Source organism: Triticum aestivum, chromosome 6B (assembly GCF_018294505.1).
Source record: "Triticum aestivum cultivar Chinese Spring chromosome 6B, IWGSC CS RefSeq v2.1, whole genome shotgun sequence".
In the NCBI taxonomy this organism is placed as follows: Eukaryota; Viridiplantae; Streptophyta; class Magnoliopsida; order Poales; family Poaceae; genus Triticum; species Triticum aestivum.
Genome location: NC_057810.1, coordinates 21,439,000 through 21,453,415, shown reverse-complemented (window position 1 = coordinate 21,453,415; position 14,416 = coordinate 21,439,000). Strand labels below are relative to the sequence as shown.

At 49.1% G+C, this 14,416-nt stretch overlaps 1 protein-coding gene and 1 long non-coding RNA gene across 2 annotated transcripts; one reads left to right on the top strand and one right to left on the bottom strand.

Moving 5' to 3' along the window:
- Positions 1-808: 808 nt before the first annotated feature.
- On the top strand, positions 809-2,386 carry LOC123133197 (uncharacterized). Its single transcript, XM_044552730.1, has 3 exons — positions 809-1,487; positions 1,588-1,779; positions 1,855-2,386. Exons 1-3 carry the CDS (start codon positions 834-836, stop codon positions 2,155-2,157), a joined length of 1,149 nt encoding a protein of 382 aa, XP_044408665.1. The 5' UTR covers positions 809-833; the 3' UTR covers positions 2,158-2,386.
- A 6,149-nt stretch (positions 2,387-8,535) lies between these two features.
- Positions 8,536-8,964, bottom strand: LOC123133196 (uncharacterized). The gene is made up of 3 exons (XR_006465184.1): positions 8,909-8,964; positions 8,679-8,804; positions 8,536-8,583 (listed from the first exon to the last, which is right to left on the bottom strand). It is a non-coding gene; the product is annotated as an uncharacterized lncRNA (long non-coding RNA).
- Between the last annotated feature and the right edge of the window lie 5,452 nt (positions 8,965-14,416).

The following is a 14,416-nucleotide window of genomic DNA, read 5'->3' as shown; positions in this document are numbered from 1 at the left end:
TCTGCACTGCAACGGCATGTAATCAAGTAGACTTTATGATAGTAAAGGCACTTTATGTGGGGCGTTACCAGTAACGCCCCAGACTTAACTCACCTTAAACCCTCTCCTACGTGGGCTGGCTGGGGTCCTGGCGCACTCTATATAAGCCGCCCCCCTCCACAGGTAGAAGGGTTCGGCACCTTGTAATTCATATACTCATAATCCACTCGACCGCCTCCGGGCTCCGAGACGTAGGGCTGTTACTTCCTCCGAGAAGGGCCTGAACTCGTACATCTTTTGTGCTTACAACCTCTCCATAGCTAGGACCTTGCCTCTCCATACCTACCCCCCACTCTACTGTCAGGCTTAGAACCACGACAGTGCGTGATAGGAAATGGTTAGTTTTTTCAAAACACACAAAGAAAGTGTTTCGTTTTCACTGTAAGCTTTTCAATTCTGATAAATGCAAGAGTGCAATGGGGAATGATGGGTTTTGTGATTGGAGGCATATTAATGAAAGACTGAAAGAGCACGAAGCTAGTGATTTTGCATCTCAGAATGTTAGGAGAAATATTTGAAGCTATATGTAATACATTATGTGATATGCACAATCATTTTGGATGCACTTTCTTTGATACAAATTATATGTACATACGATGATTATTAATAGGCATTTATACTAAGGGCCCCAAAGGCCCCGGATTGTCGTTTCGCCCCGGGCCCCCAAAATCTTAGGACCGGCCCTGCGTGAGGTCGAGCCCGACTCGCTCGAAGTTGCGCTCACCACACTCGAGGCGGCCGTGGTGCTCGGCCTCACGGTGTGCCTTCTTGGCATCGAATACGGCAGATTTAATATGAGGCGCAATGTCGACACCCTTCGCTTTGCCTCCCTTCTGCGCGCAGCGGTAAGGCTCTCTCCACAGGAGGTCGTTTTCACCCATGACTCTTTCAAATGCATTAATGTCGACCTGCCCTGGTTTCACTGTGCCACGTCGATCGAGATGAAGTTGTACGCCTTTCGTTTCACGCAGCTACCAGCCAAAAAGTTCTCGGCTCTCGAGAGGCTGTGCCTCACGGGCTGCACCATCTTAAACCTTGTCACAATGGTTACCTTCTGCCCACGCCTACGCGTGCTCAAGGTGAAGGCAGATAGGTTCGCACGTGATGTTACAATCAACTCGGAGTCACTGCAAGAGCTTTTTCTTAGTGTATATGGAGACACCAAATGTCAGAGCATCCAAATCATGACTCCTCTACTTAAACAAGTGAAGCTTGATGTTCTTTCCTGCTCAGACCTTAGCGTGTCTATCTCGGCCCCAAATGTTGAGAAGCTCTCGTGGTTGCTTACATATAATGCACTTATGTTTGGTTTTTGGTCGCTTCATAGCCTGAGCTTAGAGACCATAGAGAGCTATAAATACAATGATGGGATGAGCAGCAAGGAAGACGAAGATGCATGTTTGCACCCCCCACGCTGCCATGTTCTTTCTTTGCGTATATCTACCAATGTATGTCTCTTGTTTGCCAACTTTTTAAATCTATTAGATTTGCTAGCTAAACCAATTCTAAAGAGTATACTTCAAGCTAAATAATTATGTTGTTTTGTAGAATCGTTTCGGTGCAGTGCTGAACTTTGAGCGGGAGATGGAGAGACTTCCAACTACCAACTTTACTGTTTTGGAGCTGCATCTCAATGTAACGGGGCATGTTTTAGGACCACTTGTGCTGCGTCTCCTTATGATGCATCACATTCGGACTGCTACACAGAGGCTTAAGGTTTTTTTATGGGACTGGTCCAAGGTAATTCTCCATGTTGCTTATATATCTCTCTAAGTAACTTGTTCAATATACATTGTAATGTTTTTTATGTTACAGTCAAAATGTCTTGAAAAATGTCCTTGTGATGAGCCCAAGAACTGGAGGAGCCAAAGTATCTCCTTGACTCATCTCAAAGACGTAGAAATCAACAACTTCAAAGGAGGGGACGGTGAGATTGATTTTGTGAAAATGACATTGAGATGGGCACCAAAGCTTAACACAATGACCATCAATCTAGCTCATGACGCAGACATTGGACGTTGCGCCACGAATATCTACAGTATTTCCTTGGCGTATCCTTTTGTTAATTGCTCTGTTTATCAATGTTCTGGTGGACTGGTCCAACAAACATGCCTATAGTTACCGAGCTCCTAGGTGCAAAGGAGATCGTGTCTGAGTGGTTGTGGCCATGATTAGAATCATATGGGCTTTGTTTGCTTTCAAAAAATGAGATGGACCTAAGTGCAACGATAATCTTTTCCATGATGATTTCCAAATTGGATACCATAGTCTCGTCTCACGTTAATGTTTCGACCGTGTAATATTCCGTTGAATGTTTTCTGTGTGGGAGATGCTACTATTTGTGATTACCTCTATACATAGTCGTGTCTCATGCTTAATGCTTTGAACATCTTCCATTTGAAACTTATATAGTTTCTGTGGCTTTCATATTTTGTAAATCTGCAGGGTGGTTGTGATGTAGTGTCGAAGTGTTGACATACTAACTATCAATTCCACTCTTGATTTGTTTGCTGAAGAGAAAATGACCCCTATGATCTTCATGTTTCTTTTACCGTTGAGAAATTTGTTTCAAGGTAGCCATGCATGCGAGTGCATGCGGAGTATACACGACAAGTGCCTCACCATGCCACCGCCAAAGAAACGCACAACTGCAGACCGTTTTGTGAGGGTAAAAATACCCCAGCTCACACGATGAATTGGTTGTATCGGCCGATCTCTCCAGCCACTATAGAATAATTCCATTTGAGGCTTAAGATGTACAGCCAGCTCATCAACAATCTTCAGACTGATTGTCGACCAGTCGTCATTTTGTTCCTGGCTTCCTACATACATTGAAATACAAGAAGGGGCGATAAATAAAGGCTAGCTTACATAATAAATAAATCTGAAGAAATAGACAAACAGATCGAGCACATGTGTGAGGCCAGATTTGTTACATACCTTGGCCAAGTTGAACAGTTTTTTTTTTTTAGAGAAAAGGCGGGAGCCCGACTTTATAGATAAAGCCACCAGGCAGAGTATATGACCAACAACAGCACCCAACAAAGTAACGCGCGCAGAAGATAAAGAATCATTACAAGGCCAGCGGCCTAACATGGCACGCAGGCCAGCCTAAACCAGACACCAAAAGAGCATTTAGAAAGCCGTCCTCAAAGAAAGCCGAAGAAGCCCAGACGCCGTAGATTTCATCTTGGATAGCATGGCGTCGAAGGCCTGGAGGTCCCCTTCTAAGTTGAACAGTTGGTACGAATACAATACAATGTAGAGAATCTTTAGCTCTGTTGTAGCCAAATAAATGAAAAGAAGAAATCAATCCTTTACTTAATTGTACGTACTTCGCTAACTGCAGGAACAAGATGGATACAAAAAATTGCAAAGCTGCAGGATCATGAGCCGGTAATTTAACACCAACGTTCACGTCTTCCGAGCCAGCCAAATCTTGGAGCAGCCTTATTCTGAGTTGCACTAAGAAAATGTCCTAAAAAATACCAAGAAATGTACTTACTTGTATACAAGTAGTTGTCAGCAAGGACAGTACGGTGAGCCCTGTGTACCTCTGTCAAGTTAAACTATCTCTGTAGAAGGGTCGGTTAGATGCTTATTAGGCTTATGCCTTTCTCGACCACAATAGAGTGAGCTGGTACTCGACTAAATAAGAATAATAGGCTCCTTATCTTAATAAAAGAGTAAAAAGAAAATAATAGACTTGCTGGGGAAAAGCAAAAATCTTTAGAGAAGTTTTACTCTTCTACGCGTTAGACAATAGAGTGAGCCTTGGTAAATTTCAGGCTGGAGCATAATCCTGTTTTGATTATCTTTGCTACGTCGCTAGTCCTGTTTCAGTTACTGCAAGTCAAAAACGGTACTACTAATTTGTTTCCCAGCCCAAACGGGTACACTTCCATAAACATCCGAGACTATATCGATCTGTCCTAACAACTAAGAGCACACATCAAGCCCAAGTATAGGGATGCAACGATGGAGTGTAAAACTGGCTTGGCAACAAACAGCATCCCAGCTGAATATTCATAACCATATCAAACAAACAACACCACACAAAATAAAAATCATCACCATCATCGTTTATGCTTACAAATCACAATCAGTGCATAGCTGACAATTAATTCATACTGTAACAAACAACAACCCACACACAAATCATCACCATCATCTTTTGTGCTTGGAAATTACAATCAGTACCATAACAAACACCACCACATAGGCAGAATGAGCGCGCAGCAACAGCAGCACTAAGGGCATCTCTAGCCGCGCCCCCAACAGGTCCTCCCCAGGCGATTTTGCCGCGCCGGCAACAAAAAAAGGCCCCAGTCGCGCCCCCAGAAGCCCGTTTTTCGCCGGCTCGGGCCAAAACTGGTGCCGGCGGACCCAGTCCGAACCCGGCGCCCTGGGGGGCGCTTGGGGAGCCGGCGCAAGCGAAAAAGGCGCGTGGGCCCGCCCTGGAAGCGACCCGAGGGTCTTTTCCCGCCGTTTCTTGACACTTTTCCCTCGCATTTCTCCCGCTCGCTCGCCTTCCTCCCGCCATTCTATCCCTTTCTCCCGCTCGCTCTCGCCTTCCTCCCGCCAAACCCCCTCCCGCTCGCTGCAAAGAAGCACGCCATGCGGCCGAAGAAGTACGCCATGCCGCGCGCGGCGGCAACCGCGAGTGGCGCCGTGGCCCAGCCGAAGCCGAGGAAGCCGAGGGCGCCGCCATCGAAGCCACCAGGCCTGTCGAACGCCGAGTGGAGGGTGGAAGTTCAGCGGCGCGAAGCGGTCACCACCGACAGGCGGAACAGGGCCATAGCCAAGAAGGCCCGCGACACCGCGGCGCGCACGGCGGCGTCTTCCTCATCGGTCGACCAGGCGGGGATGAACCCACCCGTCGTCAGCCACGCCCAGTACGCGCCCTGGGGACAGCAAGGCGCCGGATCTCCATGGGGTTCATCGTCGCCCGGCTGCTACGCCGACGGCGACGCGCACGGCGGGTTCAACCCAAACGTGACCTTCCCTCATGGTCACCCCGCTACGCGCACGCCCTCGCCCGCCTTCGTCGGCGTGCAGTACCCTCCATACAACTACTCGCCGCCCGCCTCCTACGCCTCCCCGGGCCGTCCTACGCGAAGAGAAGACCGAGGCGCAGTTGTCGTCACTTATGAAGAACAACGCCATCAAGCTCGACCTGCTCCGGACGAACGTCGCCGCGAAGAAGAGGAACACCGACATGGCTTTTCTGATGAGTGGGGCGGACATGCTCCAGAGCAACGACGAGAAGCTCAAGGCGTGGTACCTGGTGCAGCGCGGCCTCATCCTGAACGAGCTGCCGACGGCAACGCCGACGACGCCGATAAAGCCCACGACCACACGGACGCCAAGCCCGGACGGCGCCTCTACATCGCCGTCCAGCAGTGCCGAAGCCGCGCCGACGCAGCCCAGCGACACCGACGAGCCCGCGCACGCCGACTCCGCCAACGCCTGGAGCCGACCAAGCCGAGTGATTCGTTGCGCACGGCGCCCCTTTATTTTTTGTAACACCAGATTACGTCCGATCGCCGGATTTGCGGCGTCTTTTGAGAGCGGGAACGACCAAGTTTGAATTTCCTGCATCTTGGGGCCGGCGCGTGGGGGCGTGACTGGGAGCTAGGTCGCCCCCAGGGGCCGAACTAGCGCCGGCACGCTCCCAGGCCGCTCTATTTAGGCGCCCTGGGGGGCCGAACGGCTGGAGATGCCCTAAGGAGCTCACGCTGCAGAAGCTAAGTGCCCACACTGATTTATTCTTCAATTGCTCCAGAGCTCCGACCAAAGATGATCAAACCAAGCCAAACCAAATCAAACTGGAAGTCGCACCAAGGCGATGCTTTTGTAGAGAACACCACAAACTAATCAAGACTAAAGCAGGGTAAGAAGCGCACACACAAGCAGAAAAGCTTCAGTTGTGCTAGTCTGCAGAAGCTGAACGCTCACTGTGCTTTATTCCTCAATTCCTGAGAACTCCAAGCAAATATGATCAAACCAAACCAAATCAATTCATACTGGAAGCCGCACCGCCACACCATACTAAAGAGAATACCACAGACGAATCAATAAAGAAGCAGGACAAGCAACGCACAGAGTCACACGGCAGGAAAAGTTCAGTCATGTCGGAGGTAGCACTGCATGCTTGACGATCAAACATACCGCGTCGAAAGAAGCTCAAGGTCAATCCACGAAAGAGATGGATTACCTGCAGCATATAAACCAAAAAATGGTATGAATGATTAACCACACATACTACTTACAGTATCTGGCTGATTTTTTATTTAGAAAAAAGATAGTAGTGCGTAACGAGGTTCAGCACAAAAGTAAGTTTATTAGCACAATGTACATACCGAGGAACATACATACAGATGGAACCAGATGTAAAGCTCACCAGAGTACTGTGCCTCTTGGTAGCCGGGCCTTCTTGTAGTACAAACGAGTGGGTCGGCTCATAGAGCGAAGGATGGTGGTACTCTTTCAACCCGTCCCACTCTAGGTTGTCCCACCATTCCTTCTCGCAGTCTACCTTCGGTGGCTTGGTGTTGCGTCCGACGGCCGGTAGACGCTTGAGGCTCCAGCAGCCCCTGATCTTGATGGTCTCGAGTTTAGGTGCACAAATCCTGCGCCCACAGATGCGCTGCAGCATGGGGACCTCATGTAGGTGGATGCGCTTTAGATTGAAGAAATCTATAATTTTATCCTGCTCTTGAAGCTCAGGACTCAAAGGGAATACCTCCTTGAGGTCACCGCAGTACACTATCTCGAGGGTCTCCAGGTAATACAAGGTGTGTTTCATCAACATGGAGAAGGGTTGTGTCATCCATATGGAGAAAGGGAGCACATGTACGAGCCTGGGGCAGTGGTCCAGGTGCAAGAGCATCTGGAATTGAAAGTCACTTTTTTCAACTGGCCTCTCCCAGATGTATAGTGCAGAGAGGAGCTTGGACGCCCATAACATTTGCAGACACCGAAAGCTGTCGGACACACTAGTGAAGACTGTTTGTAACCTGGGGCATCTCAACACGCGGCACCATCTTAGGCTAGCCCATTCTGATCCTTGGGAAGGTCCAGGGATACTATTGATGGACAAGTTATCATACACGTGCAGCGATGTAGCCAACTCACATATAAACTTAGGCAATAATAAAGTACTAGTACTAGCACCTGCAACATCCTCCAAGAGTCTGTTGCCCTGCCCGTGCATCATCACCTTTATGAAACATGCACGTATTTCAGGTTTGAGCATGACAAAAGGCAAGACCGATGTACCCCTAATTTACTCCGGGTCTAGGAGGTGGAGCTCAAAGGAAGGGGGGCAAACCGATTTCAGGTTTCTAGCAGTAGCATCTAGCACCTTACCAAGAAACTAACTGAAGAACTGCGTGCGGGTAACTGAAATGCAGAGCGGATGGAAACACAGAAGCTGCAGCAGCGAGCAAGCAGATGAGGGCAGACCGATTCGCAGCACGGGGTAGGGATCCACTACCGGACTCGCGGTCTATGCCTACGGCCACGGGCCGTCGGCATAGGCCCCTAAGCCGTCGGCATAGATCTATGCCGACGGCTGCCGTCGGCATAGCCCCGTCAGTGTAGATCACGTCAGCGTACTCCTGTCAGACCGTCGGCATAATAATGCCGTCGGCATAGGAGGGTATGCCGACGGCCCTGGCGCAGCCGTCGGCATAGTTTAGCCGTCGGCGTAGTTTTCCGTCTGACGGCAACGGACGGCGCCGTCAAAACTGCTGGCGGCTCAGGAGGCGACACGTGGCAAAGATATGCCTACGGCAAAGCCGTCGGCATAGGTTAAATCTATGCCGACGGCTTTGCCGTAGGCATATCTTTGCCATGTGTCGCCCCCTGGTTTAACCTGGCGGCAGGGCTATGCCTATGGCTTTGCCGACGGCTTTGCCGACGGCTTTGCCGTAGGCATTTACATCTATGCCGACGGCTTTGCCGTAGGCATAGCCCTGCCACGTGTCGCCTCCTGGTGGCTCCTGAGCGTATCTATGCCGACGGCTTTGCCGTAGGCATAGTTTTTTTTCCCCTGTTTTCTCTTTTCCAATTCATTTGACAACATTTCAAAACAGAATAATATGAAATATGACAGTTCATCAACATCATTTAAACATAGTCAAGTTCATCATCTAAAGATCATCACCGGCGAAAGTCCACGAACATAAGAGTAGTGCAAGACATGAAACAGCATAAAAGTTGAAACATGAAAGACATGGCACAACGGCCGCATACACGGAATCATCATCGACATCAAGCACCACCGAGTCCACCTCCGCCAAAACCACCACCACCACCGAGTCCACCTCCGCCAAAACCATCACCTCCGCCAAGTCCACCTCCGCCAAAACCACCACCACCACCAAGTCCACCTCCGCCAAAACCGCCACCGCCAAGTCCACCTCCGCCAAAACCGCCATCGCCAAGTCCACCTCCGCCAAAACCGCCACCGCGACCACCATCACTCTGCCAGATCGGAGTGACTGGGGTCGACGGAGCAGGAGTCGAGCCACCGGTCCCCTACATGTTTGAAAGAAGATTCTAACGGTAAATATGACATGATAGTGTTGAATGAACGAGAACTAGTTTGTCATTAGTTAGGCAAATTTACTAACCGGAGTATCACCGCCTAGTGCCAGCCATTCCTCGAACGTGGGAATGTGTGGGGCGTCTCCCGCAGGTGGTGGTGGGGGTCCAACTTGTGGTGGCTCCGTGCGGTTAGTCCAAGACGCCAACATAGCCTGGATGTTAGTTAAACAAGTCCACTTAGAAACAAGCCGTGATCAACAAAGTCAGAAGGAATGAAAGTGCAAATTTGAGCTTGGTTTAAGAGGGCAAAACTAACCGCCATCACTTGACGGCTGTAATCATCGTTTGCCTTCACTCGTTGCAAGTACTCCCTCACCTCAATATGCCTATGCTCGAGAAAGGCCTGATATGCCTACAAAATTGAGGTTGTTTCTAAGTGGGCAGTGATGAAAATAAACTAAGAAAGATAGAGACAAAGAAGATAAGGGGAAGTACTTACAGCACGTTGGCGGACTAAGGGAGGCTGCGAACGCCCCGTACTCTCTAACGGGCTCGGGTTGGTAGCTCGAAGCCGTGTGTACGAGATCGACGGAGTGATCAAGCCATCGAAACACGGATACCGGCCATGGGACTTACCCTGGATGGCCACCACCGCCGTGTCGTCGATCTGAGACTGGGCGACCTCAGGAACGGGAACATCCGGATGCAACTTCTGATAGTTCTGAGTGTAAGACTCCAGGTGTTGCTCGGTGTTGCCGTAGTACTGGCTCTCGCCCTCCTTGCGATCACTCCGCTCGCGGGCCAGCTTCCACGACTCCATGTCTGAGAGCGGCCTCTGCAACTTGTCCTCCTGCAACGTCAAACAGAAGTTAGCCATACATAAGAACATGACGGTAAAGAAGAACCAAAATGCATCTTTCATATAGATATACCTTCATGGCCTTGAAGCCCCAGTGGTTCCTGTTTCCTTGGCCGTGTGTCCCGTCTTTTCCACGGTTAGCCCGGGCCTTGATGCTCTTGGCAACAAACTCTGGATCGTCACCGACCCACCTATCCACCAAACACGCCCATCCGTCATGCCTTCCATAGCACCAACGAGGAACAACCTATGCAAATTTTGGAAGCATGACATGTGAGCACGAAACATATAGTTGACTCCTTGAAACAATGAAAAGTCAGTAATAGTTACCATCATGAACTGCTCCCTGCTCATGGTAATTTTTTGCCTCTGTGCTTGAGTTTTGGTCATCTTTTGTTGCAGGTAGATGTGGTAGTACTGTGAGACGGCAACCCAACGCACCTCGTACTGCAACTGACGAGCTTTCTTCTTTGCAGACGCAAGTAAGACCACGTCGGCTCTGGCCTTGTGCTCGTCAAGAACTCTATAGAGTTGCTGCAATCATGCATAAACCAGAAGCAAACAAGGCATGAGTTGAGTGATTCAATGATAAACTATGAACGAAACTAAAGACAAGTGATTCAAAAGGGAACTTACCCAAAATTTGGTGATCACGGCCTTAGCGGCCGTCCCGTACTCCGCGTTGCTGCAAGCCTCGTAGTGGGCCCAGCTTGTGGCCAAAACACGCAGCTGTGGGTCCCTGTCTGGCCGCGGGCAGAATAGGCCAGGCCAAAACTGCTTCAACAGGACAGTGAGAAGGCCGTTCGGTTTACGGCCCTTTCCGCGAAGGATCCAGTTACTGCAAAAGAATCAAAGGGTTGCCATGTGTACAATAAAAAAATGTTGTCATGTGTTGAAAGTATGATTGAGATGCACTTACTCTGTCCCCGCGGGTTCAATGAGCCACTTGTCCGCCTCGATAGAAGGTGGTGTAGGTACTCCGGCATTACCACGCAGCCACCCCTGCGGAGCACCCGGTGGCAAGTCACCCCACAACTCGGGGTCAACCTCCCCTCCACCCTCCTCGCCCTCCTCCTCACCCTCCTCCTCGGCCTCCTCCTCCTCGGCCTCCTCCTCCTCACCCTCCTCCTCCTCGACATCAGGAATATACTCCTCCTCCTCAGACTCAGAAGCTGCATCAGCATAGGAGGGCATCGAAGAAGACCCTCCTATTTCGGACACTGCCCGGAGTTTTTTGGCCCGGTTGCCTCTTCCCCCACCTCCTCGTCCTCTAGGGGCTCTCCCCCCACCCCCTCCTCCTCTAGGGTCTCCTCCCCCGACCCCTCCACCCCCCTGTGAGGTGCCATCCTCGCGTAGTCGGGAGGGAACCTTGTGGGCTCGTCCACTCCGAGTAAGTCCTCCTTTGAGTTTACTGAGGAAACTGGCACCGCTGGACTTGCCCATGATTAGCAAACCTGCATTGAGAAGAGAATAAACAGTTAGTAAGGATATAAAAAAACAAGCATACAGGAAAGACATTAATAACGGAAGAGCACATTATTAAAAGAACATACATTTTCTAGAACCCATATGAATCATCACTATTGTAATATATTTGTCGACCGGTCTCATCATCACTATCCTGCATATCTTCTTCGTTGTCTGACGGAGGTGGAGGCTCTTCCCCATCGTCAGCGTCAGCGTCTTCATTTAACTTTTCAAGCATAATTATGTCTCTTTGATTCACAACTGCCTCACCATCAATCTATGCACCGTCGTTGTTTGGGTCCAGGTCAACATAACCCAAGTCATCATCCTCCTTGTTTCGGACCACGTCATCATGTTCCTCTTGAAAGAACACTCCCTCGTATGTCATGGGGTTTATGTTGTAGTAATCGTCATCGTTCGGGTCTGGTAGCTTACCATGTGGCGACACCTTGAACACAACTTCCCAACCCTTTAGGTACTCTTTCTGGCATGGGTAAGGCAGATAATATACTTGTGTGGCCTGGGTAGCGGCGATAAAGAGATCAGCTCCGGCATAGACGGTTGATGGTTTAACTTCAACTAAACCAACAGAAGGCGTATGTCTCAGACCCTTTTTGGGGTCGAACCATCGGCATTTGAACACAGTGAGACTTAGGTGTTTACGGCCACATTTGAATGTAAGCTCGTATATTTTTCCTACCCTTCCGTAGTAATCTACATTATTATCTCCTTCGGTGAAGACTCCGGTATTTATGGTTTTGGGATCAGGCCGACTGTTCTGGTGCTCCTCTGTATGGAAGCGATACCCATTCACATCATACTTTTGGCATGTCATGACGGTAGGGTCAAAACCCATGGAAACCCATCTCAATTCTTCATCCATTGATTCGTTCGGATCATTTCCCTACAAGTTTAATTGAAATTATAGGGTGCATGAGTTTAATTGGAAGTGTGAAATGGGTAATAGGGAAGTGTGAAATATTACTTTCTCCATGAACCACGCAACGAAATTTTTCCTTCCATCAGCACCCTTTCGGAGAAGAGCAAGTGCCTCCGCTTCAGTAGGAGGCAGCATTCCCGTCCACTCTTCCTCAACGAATCGACTACAATAAGAAAAGCGGTATAAGAACTAGGCAAAGTGAACATAATGAATTGACTAAAAGAATGGTGCAAAGGTATTACCTCATCCACTCATCCTCAACTTCCTTGATGTTGTGCAAGATATAGAACATGACATCCTCCCACTCATCTCGTGGCATGACATAAGATGTCGAGCATCCAGCCCTGCCACCTTGCCCGATGAATAGAGGCAACTTGGGTTTATACTTGGGTTCTTCTGTATTGTATCGAGACACCTTATTGTGCAACGTGGGAACATGGTCCGGATAGTAGGCTGTCCTGAGGTCTGCCACCTCCTCTAGGATAACTGCCTCAGCTATGGAAGCTTCAATCTTAGCTTTGTTTCCACATTTCTGTCTCAGATGCTTGTTCTGTCTCTCAGGGCCGTACTGCCAACGATACTGCACAGGGCCCCCCAACAATACCTCGTTCGCAAGGTGCAAAATGAGATGTGTCATCGGAGTAAAGAAGCCTGGCGGGAAGATCTTCTCTAGCTTGCATATCAACTCCGGCGCCTTCTTATGCATTTCTTTTATCTTCTCAGGACATACTTCTTTAGCACAAAGCGTTCGGAAGAAATGGCTTAACTCCGCAAGCACACGCCAGACACGCTCGGGAACATAGCCCCGAACCATCACCGGCATAATCCGCTCAATCCATACATGATAGTCATGACTCTTGAGCCCGGTCACTCTGCCCGTTGAAAGATTGACCCCCTTACTTATATTCGACGCATAACCATCAGTGAACTTCACGACGTGTTTCAGCCACTTGAATGCCTCCATCTTATGATCCTTTTTAAGTACGAAGTCAGCATCTGGCTTGAACCAAGATTTTCGACTGCCTGTGGGAGGTTGCATGTGAAGACGTGGTCTATCACAAATATTCTGTTGATCGACTCTAGCATTAACATTATCCTTTGTCTTATCAGGAATGTTGAGGATCGTGTTAAAAAGGGACTCTGCGACATTCTTTTCGGTGTGCATCACGTCGATGTTGTATGGAAGTTTGAGGTCCTTAAAATAGGGAAGCTGCGTGAAGGGGGTAATGTGAGTCCAGTTGTGCATCTTAGCATATCCTTCAAAACATTTTTTTCCCTTTACCTTTGCCTTTGCCTTTGCCTTTGCCTTTGCCTTTGCCTTCACCGGCAGGCTTAAGAGCTTTGAGCTGAGCAAGCACATCCGCACCAGAAAACGTTGGAATCTCGTTTACTTCATGGACAACTTTGCCTTTTGTGAAGTTCTTCTTGTCTTCCCTATCAGGATGGTCTGGAGGGAGGAACTGTCGATGCTGGTCAAAGGCAACATACTTGCCACCCTTCTTCAGCCAAATGAAAATCAAGGCCTGCATGCACACTGGGCAAGGCATCTTTCCACTTGTACACCATCCACAGAACAGGGCATAGCCGGGAAAGTAATGCATGCAATACTGTAGCCAAACTTTCATCAAGAAATTTTTCTGCAGATGCCAGTCGTATGTCAACCTCGGGAAGTACCAAGAATGGTGCAAATCATCCACCAACGGCTGCATAAACACACTCAAATTCTTCCCTGGATATTCAGGCCCCGGAATTATAAGCGACAGGAACATGGTCTTGCGTTGCATTATGGCGCCGGGAGGGAGATTGAGCGGAATAACAAATACGGGCCAGCAGCTGTATGGATTAGACGACATACCATATGGATTGAACCCATCACCTGTTATAGCAATTCTGACATTCCCAGCCTCGGCTGCTTCCTCCGGGTACTTTATATCGAATGACTTCCATGCTTCACCTTCTGATGTATGTAGAATTTTTTTGGATTGTACCTTTTCCCTTCCTTGTGCCACTTCATCATTTTGGCAGACTCCTCGGTGATGAAAAGGCGCTGCAGTCTTTTTATAAAATCAAGATACCGAAGAACCTTCATAGGGATTTTTAGCTGCCGCTTCTGACCATGCTTATCGACCACCTCAATATACCGAGAGGAACCGCACTTCCTACAGTAGTTGTCATCCGCATACTCATGCCTAAACAAAAGGCAATTCTTTGGACAAACATGTATTTTCTCATAGTCCATGGAGAGCGCCTTCATGATTTTCTTCGTACCGTACATGGTTTTCGGCAGTTCATGGCCCTCGGGCAGGCTGTTAGCCCATACTCCCAGAAATGCTTCGAAGCAACCTCGGCTACAGCCGTACTCAGCCTTCACTGCCATCAGTTGCGAGATGGCATCCAACACAGACAGCTTGGCACCCTCATAGAGAGGTTTCTTTGACGAGGCCAAGATTTCCAGGAAGGCCTTTGCGGTTTCCTCCGGCTCCTCCGGTTCATTCGCTAAATGTGACGGAGGTGTCGGCTGTGCAGCAAAGACATCATCTAGCATGTCTCTAACCCCA

Bases quoted from the DNA above. Each gene is read 5' to 3' on its own strand.
- LOC123133197 (XM_044552730.1), top strand. From the start codon at position 834: ATGAGGCGCAATGTCGACACCCTTCGCTTTGCCTCCCTTCTGCGCGCA. The intron at 1,488-1,587 runs GTATGTCTCTTG...GTTGTTTTGTAG, and splicing joins CTTTGCGTATATCTACCAAT to AATCGTTTCGGTGCAGTGCT. The intron at 1,780-1,854 runs GTAATTCTCCAT...TTTATGTTACAG, and splicing joins TTTTATGGGACTGGTCCAAG to TCAAAATGTCTTGAAAAATG.